Source organism: Balaenoptera ricei, chromosome 8, assembly GCF_028023285.1.
Source record: "Balaenoptera ricei isolate mBalRic1 chromosome 8, mBalRic1.hap2, whole genome shotgun sequence".
Taxonomy (NCBI): Eukaryota; Metazoa; Chordata; class Mammalia; order Artiodactyla; family Balaenopteridae; genus Balaenoptera; species Balaenoptera ricei.
In genome coordinates, this window is record NC_082646.1 from 19,766,058 (window position 1) to 19,782,430 (window position 16,373).

The 16,373-nt window shown below is 36.5% G+C and overlaps 1 protein-coding gene across 1 annotated transcript in view; it reads left to right on the forward strand.

Annotated features, from left to right (window-relative positions):
- The window catches only part of DDX10 (DEAD-box helicase 10), a 249,545-nt gene that overhangs the window by 215,330 nt on the left and 17,842 nt on the right, over positions 1–16,373 (forward strand). The window contains exon 17 of the mRNA XM_059930405.1: positions 9,598–9,734. Coding sequence (XP_059786388.1) covers positions 9,598–9,734 — 137 coding nt within the window. The remainder of the gene's footprint in view (positions 1–9,597; positions 9,735–16,373) is intronic.

A 16,373-nucleotide genomic window follows, 5' to 3' on the forward strand; every position in this document is an offset into this window, starting at 1 on the left:
TAGTGAGAACAGAATGTATTTTGAATACCTCATTTTTCTGTAAAATTTTCTTTTCTTCACAATCTTTATATTCTTTGTCAGGATCAGAAATAGCTTATCATGAATTTTGGAATTTTCCCTCCTTGTGAAATTTTGAGGTGTCAAAGTTGACATTCCGCTTTTAATTCATACAATATGGGGAGGTTCCTTTTTAAACATCCTAAGTGGTGGCTTCCCTGGTGGTGCAGTGGTTAAGAATCCGCCTGCCAATGCAGGGGACACGGGTTCAAGCCCTGGTCCGGGAAGATCCCACATGCCGCAGAGCAACGAAGCCCGTGCGCCACAACTACTGAGCCTGCGCTCTAGAGCCTGCGAGCCACAACTACGGAAGCCCGTGTGCCTAGAGCCCGTGCTCTGCAACAAGAGAAGCCACCGCAATGAGAAGCCCGCACACCGCAACAAGGAGTAACCCCCGCTCGCCACAAATAGAGAAAGCCTGCATGCAGCAACGAAGACCCACTACAGCCAAAAATAAATAAATAAAATAAAAAAATAAAATTTTAAAAAATCCTAAGTGGAATTAAGTAACTAAAATTTAAATACAATTCTTAAAGCTTATTTCTATGAATGCTATATGGTAAACAGAAAGGCAATAAAGATAATTCTCTATATTTAGACTGAATTGATTTCCTCACTAACAAACACTGACTGACCAGCAAGAATGCCCATTCACTCCTTAATCCATTACATGCAATGTGGCTTCCACCTCTACTCCTTAGTAGAGTGGTTGAAATTGTCTCATTCCCTTTTACTTTATAAACATTTAAGGTCTTTGGCCTAACAAAATTTACTGTGGCACTAAGGGATGATCCTTTACTTTCTGTTTAGTACAAGGAAATAATCTATTCTCCTTCACTTCACATCAGCCCTCCTCTCCATTTCTCAGAGATGTTCTGGAGTTATATAACTTTGTTTTTAATTTGAATACAGCTTCAAGAGTGTTACCCTTTTTTTTTTTTTTTTTAAGAATCACTTATTGTTTAGTTAATGTTGTAATTTATAGCAGCAGTCCCCAACCTTTTTGGCACCAGGGGCCGGTTTCGCGGAAGACAGTTTTTCCACGGGGTGGGGGAGGGAATGGTTCAGGCGGTAATGCGAGCGATGGGGAGCGGCCAGTGAAGCTTTCCTTGCTCACCCGCCACTCACCTCCTGCTGTGCAGCCTGGTTCCTAACAGGCCACGGACCAACACCAGTCCACCGCCCAGGGGTTGGGGACCCCTGATTTATAGAGTTTGCTTAATCGCTCTTTTTTTTTTTGTTTTTTGATGTGGACCATTTTAAAAGTCTTTATTGAATTTGTTACAATATTGCTTCTGTTTTATGTTTTTGGTTTTTTGGCTGCAAGCCATGTGGGATCTTAGCTCCCCGACCAGGGATCAAACCTGCATGCCCTTCATTGGAAGGTGAAGTCTTAACCACTGGACCGCCAGGGAAGTCCCAGTTACACTTCTTATTGAGACATTTTGTGCTCTCTCAATTTTAACATTAGAATTTCATTTTTGTTTTTGCTTTTGCTGTAGTTGTGAATGCTCTCAGAAAGAAAAAGAGATAAGGGAAATATAGCATGTGTAGAAGCATATTTAAGCATACATTTATACCTCTTTTAGAGAAAAAATGAGATATACAAGATATATTCTGTTGCATGTCTACCAGAGGAATTTTATACAATATTCTAAAGTTTTAAACTTCTCAGAAGTAAGACCCTAACTCATTCATTTTTGCATACCTATTATGGGCTAAATATACTAAGCACTCAGCAAATGATTATTAATTCAAGCTGAAGGGAGTGCTTGAGGTTTCTATATTTTTTTAATGAAATTCAAATTCATGTAATGGTCATGAATTTGATCATACATAAGTCCATATGTATAGAAATAACTAGATTCTTTGTATATGTATAAACCCTCAGTGTGTATACAGACTCTTACATGAAGTTTTCTTGCATGATTCTCTAGAGGGAATTTTAAACAACTTATTTGTTATTTTATAGGCGTATTGCACATTTCATTTTTCTTTACTGACTACTCATTTTTTTTCCCATTAAGGTGCTGATTGCATATTTTCCAAGCATCTGCAATTAATTAAAATCTTTACAAGCTTGCTTAAACCTGAATACTGTAAATTTTATACTTGAGAAATCTGAGATGGAAATTAAGTGGTTGACAGTTATTAATAAAAATCTTATGATCAGATCTGAATTTCATATGATCGGATTTCTAGCGTTAAACCCTTATCAATAATAAGTACTTATATATTTTTTATTTTTTATACTCAGTATTCAATAAATAATAATAAATAATAAATATTTAATAGTATTGTATTCCACTTTAATATTTTCACATTAAATATCTATTTATCAAATATTTGAGAACCTGCTCTGTGCTTTTTGACTACAGTAGTGAGCAATGTTAAAAAATGTTTAAAGAAGATAGTTTAGGTGATACAAGCTTTAACATTTCATGAAGTGGACAGTTTCCTTTTGGAGAACTGCAAAATGGGGCAGAAGGCAGGAGGCTTTTATAGGATAAAGAACAAAGAAGAGAAAAATTGAAGATATCTGATTGATTGGGGCCACATTAATCAACCTTGTTTGGAGTGAGAAGACCCAGAGTTGGCTTGGCGTTTGGGGATTGGCTGACAGGACATACAGCATTTCTGGTCAAGTGGACATTTATAGGGACACGGAAGTTGTCTAAGTTTTGGTTTGCTGATGTGGCACCCCAGGCAGGAGCAGCTCCATCTTAGCCCTAGAAATCTATTTCAATAATGATAACAGGACCTGGCCTCTACTCTCATGAAACTTATTGCCTAGGAAAGGTTGCAGACATTAAACAAATAATGAATTCACTCTAGGTATAGCACTGAAGAGAAATCTACAGGATGTTTTACTAAGGGAGTGATGTTTAGAAATGTTTAATCTGAGACCTGATTACTTGAAGTTAACCAGGTTTGGTATAATAAGAATATATATTTGGTCTTTGTCCCTGGTTCCTGACAATGAAGTCAGAGGTTTTAACCCATGGAATTTCCTGAGTGATGGAAGTGTTTTGTTGTTCATAAGAAGCCCCTGTTCAACACACTTGAATTTATGCTGATGAGGTGACTCAGGGTGGGATGTCTAGATAGCTTCAGAGTGGGGACTGGTCACCAGAAAGACTAAGCGTGTGATTAGCCCCATCCCCCTTCCTGGGAGGAGGTTGGGCCTGGAAATTGAGTTATAAGAACTCTTGAACAACAAGATTCTGAGACCTTCCAGATTGGTGAATGTGTTGATGTGCTGGGAAGGTGACCCTCCTGTAGAAGACATGGAAGCTCTGCACCCCATCCCCACTGCATACCTCGTCCTGTGCATCTCTTCCATCTGGCTGTTCCTAAGTTATACCCTTTAAATAAATAAACTGGTAATCATAAGTAAAGCACTTTCCTGAGTTCTAGAGAATTATCAGACCTGAGGAGGGGGTCGTGAGAATCCCTGAATTTGTAGTCGGCCAGGTAGAATGGCAGGTAGCTTGGCGACTGCATTTTGCAGCTGGCATCTGAAGTATGGAGTCTTGTGGGACTGAGCCCTTTACCCCTGGGGTCTACGCTAACTCTGCATAGTGTCAGAATTAAATTGAATTGATAGACACTCATTTGACTTTGAAGACTTAGTGTTGAAGAGAAACCACATGTTTGGTGTCAGAAAACACTACAAACCAGGCAAAAGGAAGTAGAAGAAGATTCCAGTAGAGAAGTAGCAGTAATGCAGACTCTGAGGTGGGAAGGGGCTTGACTTGTTCCAGGATCTGAAAGTGTGGCTTCAAAGCTTGTAAGCAGGTGATAGACATGATCAGATTTGAAACTTATTAAAAAAAAAATTCTAATGACAACACAGAGAATTGGAGTGATCAGAAGAAGAATGGTTGCAGGGAGACTCATTAGGAAGCTGGTACAATATTCCACACAACAGAGAAGAGAGGCTTGGGAGCAAGGGTCATGAAAGTGGGGATGGTCACATACAAGGTGACACAGAAAGCATCCCCATATGTTTTATGAAGCTTATAAAATATTATTGATTCTGAAGAAATAATTGTACAAGTAGCAAATTCAAAGCTTTAATGGTGAAAGTTGAGATTCAGGATGATGTAGGAGAAGACCTAGCATATGCACATATTTGTGTGACCTTGTTAAGCTATTTAGTCATCTGACTCACATTTTCTTAATTTTGAAAATGGGAACAATAATTCTTTTTCTTCCTACTTCATAGAGTTTGAAGATGAAGTAAGATAATGTATGTCAGAGCACTTCATAAATTTGTTGTAGAAGAATGCCACTTCTCATCTGTATTTCTTCTCATCATCAAAACTGAAAGCAAAATAAAAGTTGGTTGGGTTACATTTCTTTTTTGGATATTTTCATCTGCCCTACTTAATAACTGAGTCTTCCAAGTGTGTATTTTAGGAAAAGTATTCCTATTTTAGGTGAAATATTTTTCTCAGAGGTTCTGAAACTATATTTCAGGAACAGCCAGTTCATAGAGGTGACCCTGATCTCTTAGTGTGTATGAACTACTTTTTTTTTTTTTTAATTTCTCAGAGCCTTAAGACAAGAGTGTGGGTGTGACCGTAGGGCTGGGAGGGTAGAGAAAAATGAGAGAATTATCAGTCAGTGAGGGAGGAGTGGTTGCAGCTTCCAATCTGGAAGCACCTGAAGAGAAAGAGGCATGTTGACAGCCAGGATCCATAAGTTGAAGGCTGCATTCTACCAGATGTTAAGCATTTAGCAGGGCAGGTGGAGTCGATTCATTCTTTAGTGGCTGCTCCCCAGAAACAGAAGAACATGGCTTTCATTTTAGTGCTTATGTGGATAACTATCCTAGAACAGTTCATTTTATCATCAGGGCAGGGACTCTGTCTTATTCACTGCTATATCCCCAGTACCTAGTAGTATGTCTGTCACATGTCTCCTTAATAAAAACGTATTGAAGGAAGGCATTTTTGTAAAGTGTCTTCATAATACTTATTAAACTTTCTTAGACCATGTTTATCATGTACAACTCTGCTTATGAACATAATGATCCTCTGAAATATACCATCTACCCATGTAGTCCACAGAGTCTAGTTGGTTCTCCCTCCTTAACATCTCTCGAACCTGTTCCCCACTTCCATCTCCACTGCGACTTCCTTCCTTGAATCCCTTTCCTCACCTGGATTATTGTAGTTTTTAAACTGATATCCTACCTTCAAATCTTATACCCTCCAACCACCCTTCCCATTGTTGCCAGGGTGCAGCATCTGTAAGATATAAGTTTAGTCTTCTGCTAAAGGACTTAAATGGTTCCCTTTTACTTAGAGCAGTGAGTTTCCAGCCATGATGTTCTAACACACTGATATGTCACAATCATTTGGAAGGTGATAGGTATATCATAGTATTTGTGCTGTCTCTCATGAAAATGAGTCCAGAGAGAGATAAAAGTGAGGATGGCGCCATATTTATAAATTAGCTTTTAAATGGTTCATGAAATCACAAGGAGAGAGAGAGAGAGAGAGACAGAGCAGCTAAAATGTCCAATGTCCATTTTCTTTACCACCTTATCTAACTAGAAAGAGCATACTTCTAAACTAGACCTTGCCAGAACAATAAACTCAGTACTTTTCTCCAGAATGTTTTCATTATGGCAATACCCTCTTTACTTAGTGATTTTTATTTATGCTTGGTGTTTGTTGTAGATGATAGTGTTTTTTAAATTTTTTAATAGATTAAAGGCATTAATAGAGGGACATTATACTTTTTAGTACAGATATTATACATTTTTATAGTTATATGTTTCTAACCCTTCAAAGAATGAACTAAAAGACAAAAAAGATCAATATGAAAATGTCTTTCTCCATCATCTCTACACTTTTGGTAGGTTGAAATTGTGTTTCTGAAAGGAGTGATTGTCAACTTAAATTTATTTGTCATTGTCATGAATTGAGGAGTATAATGCAGCACAGACAATATGGTATGGCATCAACAGTGGGATCATCTTGTAGATCAGGAAATAGCAAGACCTGAATGTTGTCAATTACACAAGAGTCATAGTAATACAAATTCCAGATAATGTTTTATCCATTTAAAAGTAAGTTTTCATCATTTTGAATTTGTATTTTCCTTCAAATAGATAAACATGTACAGTGGAATATTGAGTTAAGGTGTTTATACTAACTCACTTTCTAATTTATTTTGTATTATATTGTACTTAATTTGTGAAGGCCACTTGCTTTATAGTAAATGTTAAAAGGAGCATATTAAATGATTCTAGGTGTTAAAATACAATTAATTGAAGTATTCTGCTTGACATATCAGAGTACAGATCTCAGAGCCAACAGAGCAACTGGAGATTAGGGGAAAACCCAAGAAGCAAGGAAATCACAGAGAGGGGAGCCCAACTCTGCCTAAATCCTTGGCTGAGTGTCACATTTCACAGGCTGAGGGAAGACTCATAGGAAACCAGGCTAAAAAAACAGCAGTTGGAAGCCATAAGAACAAAACAGAGATGAGATATAAGTAGCTGAGTACCATGGGTTAGAGAGAATTTGCAGTTTGAATCCAGGCAAGGTAATTGTCTATTAGAATAGAAATCTAATAATCCTCAGAAAAACCTAACAGAATTCAGTTTTTCTATAATATATTATCTAAAGTGTCTAGTTTTCTACAAAAATATGAAACATGTAGTGAAGCAGGAAATTGTGATCCATGGCCAAGAAAAAGTAGTCAATAGAAACTCTTGTTAGCCCAGATTTGAATTTAACATAGATTTCAATGTAGCTGTTTTAAATATGTTAAAAGAATTAAAGGAAAATATAGGTATGTAAATAAACAGATAGGTAGCCTCCCCAGAGCAATGGAAACTATATTTAAACAAAACAAAAACAAATGTGGTATTAGACCTGCCTGAAAGCACAATTACTGTAAAATTTTTGCCAGGCAGGCTGAAAAACAGTTTGGAATTGTCAGAAGAAAGCAACAGCAAACCCAAGGACCCAGTAGAAATAACCCTGTGCAAAGAACAGAAAGAAAAAAGATTGAAGAAAAATGAACAAAACTAAGAGAACTGTGAAGTAGTCCATTATACATGTTCTTGCAATCATGGAAGGAACGGTAAGAAAGAGGTATAAAAATATTTGAAGAAATCATAGCCAAAAACTTCCCAAATTTACTGAAAAGCATTGATAGATCCAAGAGGCTTGCAGAGCCCCAAGAAAGATGAATACAAAGAAAACCATTCTTAGACACATCATAGTCTAACTGCTATATGATAAAGAGAAAATTCTGAAAGCAGCCAGAGGAAAACGACACTTGTTGCTACACTTCAAAGAAAACACTGAAATTATTTCTCGCTAATGAAAAAATTCAAGCTTCTAAGAAAAAATTAGAATTTTAGAAAACTTATATCCACCAGTAACTTCGCAATACTTTGAAAGACATTTAAAATGATATTGACCATGATATTAAGAAATATGATTTTAAAAAATATTGTATAATGAAATGTGTTAATATTTGAAGATCCACATAAGGAAGATATGCATAATTTAGTGAACCAGTATTTTCCAAATGACCGGTGCACAGTGTTATGAAATCATTCACTGGTAAAAGATCCATTCAAAGTGCAAAGTAGACCAATGGATTTTAATGTAACAGAGTACAGAAAGTTTATTGATAATGGCTTCAGATTCCACATTGTAACTACTTTTTAAGAAACTTCCAGTCATCAGTGTTTATTGTAGTATCAAAGGAGAGTAACTGCACTTCTCTAAAAAGGCTGTTAAATTACTTTTCCCTTTCCCAACTACCTATCTCTGAGAGACTGGATTTTCTTCGTATATTTCAACCAGAACAACGTATTGAATGCAGAAGCAGATATGAGCATCCGGATATCTTCTTCTGAGCCAGACATTAAAGAAATTTGTAAAAATGTAAAACAGAGTCCTTTTGTTTTGGAAATAGTAGCTATTTTCATAAAAACACTATGTTACCATATATGTTAATATATAATAATGTAGAGTTTATTATTACTTTTAAGTTAATGAATTTTTTAAAATTCGAGTTTCAACTTCTAATACATTAAATGGCGATAGATATAATCCACATTAACAGGAGCTCTTTGGAGTCCTTCATATATTTAAATGTAAAGGTGCCATGGGACCAAAAAAGCTTGAGAATTACTTTGGTAATTCTCTGGCTCCACCTTTAGATAACAGATTCCTTTGAGAGCACCAGACTGGAAAATTGGAAATATCTTGTAGCCTGGGAGATTAGTGTTCTTCAGTATATGATGACATTCAATTTTTGTTGACATCCTTGATTATTTTCAAGTGGACCGTATAGTAGTATGCTGTTGAGTTGTACTGCTTACTGCCTCTGATGGTGGCCTTTTCTTCTTCCCTTCTGATATTTGTTTCCAGACCTTTTATTTTTAGCAGGGAATTTTACCAAGAAAGCAATAAAGGACTTTTGCAGTGGTGACTAATCCTTATTTTCTTTACTTCTTCCTTCTTTGGCTATGTTTAGAGGTTATCAAGGGAGAGCTGTACAAAGAGTGTAAGCAGACTTCAGTAGAGGGCTGCACAGTCAATTGCTATGCTATGCTATGCTGAGTTGTTATTCAGTTTCTGGGAAACAGCATTAATCATTTGAAATCAAAGAATCCTTGAAGTTTGTCTCATATGGTGTGAAACAGAATTATAAAGTGGGTAACTAAGAGTAATTCGTCCAGAATTGTTTTTTAGTCCTGCTTACTACTTATAATCTGTTAAATGCATGTGACAATGTTTGTTTGTATTTCTTATCTACCAGGTGACAAAACCAATCTGCCAGAAATAAACTGGTTATAAAGGATGTTCATTACATAAATGTGTAGTAAATTTATTTTAACATTGCATTACTTTGTTCTTTGACAAAAATAAACCCTTGCAAAACAAAAGTAAAAAAGCCTAAATACCTACCTACTTGCATGAAACTGGATAGTTCCCAACTTTCTGTATCTTGGTATTCCATCTTATTTTTTAATTGTTCTTAGTGACTTTGTACTTAATTCGAATTTAGAAGGCCCCTCACTATTAAAGAGCTTGTACAGATCTGATTGTTGCTTTAAGATTTATTGCGGTCAAAAAATTATCAGACAGATATTTCTGTACTCTCTCTTCTGGCCTTTTACATTTTTACCTAATATTTTTGGTAGTTTTGAAACTTGCATAGTGGACAGGAGCACTAAAACAAATTTATTTGACACTTTATTTCTTTGATAGTTGAGTTACATGGAAGTAATTAAACGGTCAAATTTGTCCCATATTGTGTTTAAGGGACTTAATAGTGATTTACTTTTTGAACCATATTTTGTTTTACTTTTGAAATGACATGGGTTTTCTTTCTCAGTGCAAATGATTATGTTTCTGAAAGTCACATAGAGGCTTTCGCCAGAATAAAAGGCTTCTGATTTGAGGATCTCAGTTAGGGGTATTTATTTGGGGCTAGAAATAAGACCTGATTATTTATGAGCTGTTTTCTTAAACCACAATTTCCCTTGTGTTTTCTTAGGCTAAAGATGAAGAAGAAGCCTTTCTGGATTGGAGTAATGATGATAATGATGGATTTGATCCAAGCACACTTCCAGATCCAGATAAGTACAGAAGCTCCGAAGAATCAGATAATGAAGATATGGAAAATAAAATTAGGTATGTTTCTACCATTGGTGGCATTAAGAATATGGGTCTTCTCCTTTTAATAAGTTCAAAAGATGTGTGGAGACAAACGTCTCATGCCCTTCTCGTCGTTTTAGGGGCCCTTCTGCTGTTTCTGTTAATTCCTGTTAACAGATATATGGGTGATATGAGAGCTGTATCTTTTTCTTGGTCTATTCTCTTCTTGTCTCTCTCTTTCTGAATCTTTTATGCTTAAGTATTTGATGCACTAGGGTATATTTAGTGCAAACAGAGGTAAGATTTTATTTTGATTCACTGTTGAGATTGTTGTTAAAAATTATTTCTGAATTTTTTAAAAGGGAAGTTATACTTTCACATTCTTTGATGTAAAATTAAGTAAGAAACACATAAAATAATGGAAAACTCATACATAAACAGCCTTTGACAAATTCTCTCAAATTAGAATCTGTTCATTTTAATGTGGACTTACTTGCTGCCATGCCAAAAACAGATGAAATGTAATGAATTGAATGACTTGCTCAGCACTTGTTTTCAGAGTACTATGTATTAGATTAAATTGAGATTCTGTTGATTTAAAAGTTGAGAATATTGAACTGCATGGTTCATGATTGAACTAAATCAATGAGCCTATTTAGGCACAAGGGGGAGGTACTAATGATGGATGAAGTTAATATGGTTGAAGGGGAGAGGAAGCTTGTTGGAACCCCTCAAGTGCTAGTCTGAAAAGTTTGGAGTTGAAAAAATAGGCCACAGAGAGCTATAATCCGGTTTTAACTAAGAGCATTATGAAAAGGTCTCAAAAAGATTATCCCCTTAGGAGAAAAATGCTATAGAGAGATCATTTCAGAGTTACTCTTCATTTTAATATTGTGCTCATTTAAACATAGTATTATTTTATAATAGTGAAAATGACTTATCCAAAATGCAGTCTTCCCATGTGATGCCAGAAACTTGAGACATTTGCTATTGGACAACTAGCTTTACTACCACATAATAGCTTTACTACCACAAGACATAATAGCTTTACTACCACAAGAAGCACCACAGGTGAAAATAATTTATTAGGATTTAGAAAAAATATTTAAATGATAAGGGTTAAATAATTTAGGTCCAGGGTGTAATTCTAATCTTTAGAAATTGACCTCTAAGAGTAAATATGCATATTCTACTTCAGAAAGTTTCGTGGTACACATGTCCAGACCTTGATGAACTGTCAGTATGGTTGTTTGTTGCCCTTTTTATTCTTATATAAACGTCCCTGTTTCAGAGTAGTTTATGGGATCTCCATTTTGATAGATGTGATCTAACTTAACACGTATAACTTTATATCATTAACTTCCAAATGCTCTGTGTAATTTTACTTTCTGAAGGGAACTTTAATTGGTTCTTACAGTTTGTTATTTGGCCATATTTTCCACATCTGTCTAACATACCTTTAAAACATAAAGCCAACCTTTGAAATCACTGGTAAGATGTCAGCAATCCTTCTGTATCTGATTCATAAGGATTTTTTTCAAACATTTTTCATGATAGTTTCTGGGTCATCCTTAATCTACGTACAGCAGACATTTCGTTTCATTCTTTTGGCATCTCTCACCCTCATAGTGACATTTCCCTGCTACCACCTAGCTAATATGACTTGTTCTCAAATAGTTTCACGTTTCATCCTCTTAATGAGCCTGTAAATGCTGTGTAGCTAGAAAATCTGTCTTTTTATGCCAATACTTTCAGCTCCAGCCTTTACTCATCTCCCCAGCATTGTCATAGGCACAGAGAAAGGCCCTGAAATACTTGTATTGATTAATAGATTGATGAAGGAGATTTATAGAGTAAAAGAGAGAAGCATAATGCTTAAATGATACCAGAGATGACAGAATAGATGGTTGGAGAACTGGAAGAAGCCAGGTTCAGATAGTGTAATGGTGATGCACAAGATGGTAGTAATACCTTGAGACATGCCAAAGCATCTTAACTCACTGACAAGCGTTCAGATGGGAGATATTTAAGCATTACATGAAAATTAAAATAGTTTTAAGTTAAGGCATAACTGATAACTACATTAGCAGAGATTGAAAGGAATTGATAAACTTGTCTTAGGCTGAAGAAAAATTATCTTGTTGTTGAAAAGAATATCAACAAGGGCTTTATTCCTTTTGTGCATTTAGGGGCTTGCTAGCAGTTTTGTCTGTGTATGAGCACAGTGATTATCTAGTCCAACCCCCTCCTCTTATAGATGAAAAAGCCAAGCCTTCGAGGGATAAAATAATTTGTCTGTGATCACAATACAAGTTAGGGACAGGTCAGTGTGATCTGCCTGAATCAAATTGATCCTCTGGTTCTAATACTCCAAACAAGATATATAGAATTACTATGGCATTAGGAGAGGTAGCTCAGGAAAACTACCTCAAGACATATTTAATGTTATTTGGCTGAAGACCTGATCCATGGACTAACCATAGGATAGATTTGACTGGACCATGGTTTCCCTACCTCAGCATTATTGGCATTCTGGCCCAGATGATTTTTTGTTTTGGAGAGTTTGAGGTGGTTGTAGACTGTCTAGCCGCATCCTCTACCACTAGCACCTCCCCAGTTGGGATAACCAGAAGTATCTTCAGACATTGCCAGGTATCCTTTGGGGAGCAAAATCTCTCACAGTTGAGAACCAGTGGACTAGACCCAGGATGGCAGAATGTATTACTAGTGCTTAATTGCCCCACCCCTCATCCAGGATAGGCTTTGTCTGTATTCCTTTCCATTGAGTCCTAGCAGTCCTTCTCAAGCAGGGTCCATCAATCAGTCGGGATTGGTACACAAGATAAAACCTGTTTTCCATTCCTGGACTAGAAGGTAGGATTTAGGGTAAGTTACAAGTAATAGTCTACATGTGAAATTTCTATTTATACTCTCATTTTCCCTTCTCTCTTGAAATTACCTCAGTGGCAATGAATAAAGATATATGTAAACTAAAACCACATTGTTTTGGATAAGAAGAGGTACTCACAAGTAAATTCACGTACATTAGGATTTTGACAGTAGTAATTGCTTCTGCTGTGTATAATAATAGCACCAATTCTATCTTCCTATATTGTTCCAGTTCTGCTACGTCTTTTTTCCTTTGCCTCTCATGGACATGACCGAATGCTAAGATTTTGTGATGTTAGCTTTAGAGGATCCTCCTGGCTTGTTCACAGGTTTTATTTGGTGCACTGTTTCTGGCTTCTGCTCAATAATTGTAGGAACAGCTAGTGTTCCAGCCTCTTGGTCATCCTCACCCTGTCAGTAGGTTATTCTCTGGATATTAATTTAGCATTTTCAGATATGAGTTTGTATAGGACTGGTTATACCAATTAGAAACTGGCTATTAGTCCCAAACTAACCAGTATGAGCTAATTTCTTTGAACATTTCCTTTCTGTCTCTTTTTCCTTCACTTTGGTGACACCCATAGATATTGCGCACAGGTAACACATTTGTCTCTCTACATGGAAAGACACTTAGTCAGTAGGAAATAGGCAAAGGAGAGCCAGATTTAGTGGAGAACGACTGAACTTGGGGTCAATAATTCCTCCTCAGGGAGGTCTGATAGGATTTTATAGAGTTTGTACCTCTGTCCTCCTCCTCAGCTCAGTATATAGCCACAGTAGAATTTAAACCCTCCTTAACCCTCTGTAGAATTATCAGAATTGTCATTCAAGAGATTCAAAAGAGATTCTCATATATAAGATGCAACTTCTTTAAGTTAGCATGACAAAAAGAGATATCTTGCTTATAATATGGTCCCAGGGACAATGAAAATTATATGACCCTGAGTTCCTTTTAAGGAACTTTAAGAATGCTGCCATTAATAGCTCCATTTACCCTTAGAAACAGAGCTGTGAAATAGGGGGAGTGGGTAATCTACCCATCGTACAGAAGGAATGTTCGCTGGTTAGTCAGCAGCAGATGCCTGAATTCCATTGGAAGCTCTAAGCTTTTGTGCGCTAGTTTTGAAAGTAGGTATAGAAGGGAGAGCTTGCTTTGATGCTCTCTGCTTTCTTTTCTCATCTTCTTCCATCTTACGAATTGGTCCATGCTGTGTTTTACTCTGTGGTTTTCATTTCTGATTCCTTCTACGGAACTAGCATAGGTAGAGTTAATACAAGATATTGGGATTTGTTGTTATTATTATTGTTATTAAAATAGACAGAAAAATTTCGTAGGAAACCTAGCCCTTTGTTGCAGTGGACTTTGTGACATCAGAGAATTCATTGGTCTGCTGGGAACTACACAGAATCATGTGTTCTTGCCTCCAGTGAGTTTTGATATAGACTTTCATACCTTTTGAGGACGTAAGACCTCAAATATTGCATGTAATTATCTTTGTGCTCATAAGTGATTTTTCATTTCTTAATCTCCCAAATAGTCCGTATAGTAGAGTTATACTGCTTTGACAATAAACATATTTGTCTAGCTTCTATATGTGGTGCCAAGAGCTGGAGAAGCAACTTTCTGCATTATTTAAATCACATTCTGGTTATTTAAGAGTAAAAAAATATCTACTTGATCTGTAGTCTCTGGCTTCTTGTCACATTTCCTCCATCAATTCTTTCAACTACGAATTTTTTTAGTACCTATCCTGTGCCAGGCATAGTGCAGGTACAGAGGATAAAACATTAAGCAAGAAAAATACCTTTGCTGCTTTCACAGAACTTTTAGTTCAGTGGAGGTTACAGATGGATAAGCAAGCAATTACAAAACAACATGATGGTTAAGTACTGTGATTTGTGCACTGGGGAAGGTGGTGGGGAGAGGAATGGATGAGCACGAAAGTGATGGGCCTAACAGTTGGGCTTGGCAAACCAGAAACAGCTTCCTGAAGGGAGTGATGGCTAAGCTAAACCTGAAGTAAGTTTAAGTTGTAAGAGAGCCGGGAGAAGGGTAAATTGCCATTCTAAAGAATATGGCCTTTGAAGTGAGACAAGTGTCTAACCATATTCCAGTTAAACTCTTCTTTCAATAAAAGTGTTCCTTTTAGCTGCGCCTCACAAGCTGAGAGAGATTTGGTCCTGAACATGTAATATAAGATTAATTTTTGTATATCTGGTAGCATTCATCATGTTTGGTTTATGGCCATCTTCATGTGAATTGCTAATGATGTGAAAATTTGCAGAGTATTGAATACGATGAAAAAGAAGCAGCTGGATGTTCCAGATATTCATTATCCAGTCAAATTAAGTTTTTAATATTTATAATCTTAACCTTTTTCAAGCAAAAAAGGGAAAGAAAAAGGTTGTGGTTAGACTGTTACTGCATTATATCAATCTTTTCTTCACAGAACACAGTCTCTGACTAAGGCAGATTGCTTTATAAAGAACTGTTATATGGTGGGGTATTTGGTAGCTTATTCTAGGTGGTATAAGACCACTCACGTGTAATTTGTACTGAGACTGTTGGCATAATTTAGACATGAAAACCTCTATATGGATTGGTACCTTTTCCTGTACAGGGTAAATTTTCACATCTAATATAATTAGCTGTTCTTTTTGCCTAGCCTGACACAGCTCTGAATCAAAAGGCTGATCAAGGATTTTTGTCTGGTTTTCCATTTGTTTTGTTTTAAAAATCTGTTTTATACTAGTTTTCTGTTTTTGAGTGAACTTGCCCATCTTTAAAGTTCTCTCTTACATGAAGGAGATGAGCCACTTAATCTGTATGGTTTCTCCTAGTGTTCTGTGACAACTCTTCAGTGAATTTTGCCCAGCAACTACTCTTCTACAACTTTACAGTCAGCTTTGTAATACATGGAAGACTTTTCACCTGGAAAAGAAATATGTATGCATTAAAGATAAATTTGGGGGGAAGGAAAATTCCCAGAAAGCATTTTCCTTTCTTAACTGGTTTTGGTTGGGGCTGAGTATGACACATTATGTATTTTATATTAATTGGTGGCATCATTGGTGCTAAATATAGGGGATGATTTTTTAAGGGATTTTTTTTACTCAGAGTCTAGGTGATTGTTAAATAGGATTGGCTATAGTTTTCACTTACTTGAACCAGTGTCCATTGGTGAATCTAGTTGTGGGTGGTAGATATGGAAAGAAGTTGGCTCAGCTCAGTGATATATTGACTTTATTGTATGCCTGCCATTCTTTCCTTTTATTTTTTTTTAACTTCAGGAGATTTATCTCTGATTCCAATATGCCTAGCAGCTTTCAAGAGAAAATCTCAGTCATCTCTTCTTCTTTGTGAAATACAAAGTTCATGACCTATCAAAGTTCATAGAGCTTTTATCAGCACTTAACATGAATTGTGAATAACAAGAAGAGTTCATTTACTTGACTTTCTTTAAATTGTGTTCCTTTTGTCTTTCTCCCTTTTGCCATTGCCCTAAAACAAAACAAAAGCATATCCTGTGTGATGTAAAGCATGAATGGACAAACTTCCGAGGCAGATTGTTGGGGTAGCAGGGAGAGGGGAGTGGGGAGGGTGGGAGAGGAGTGGGAAGGCAGTATTATTTGTCTTGGGACTCTTAGGGGAAAGGTTGCTACCTATTGAGGAAGGAAGGCATTATTTTCTGAGGTGAGGGTTGGGATGGGGAAAACACATTTTGAGAAATTTGAGGTTTAGGAAGCTCTCAGCTTGACCTTACTTGCAGTCTCAGGTTTTGCCCT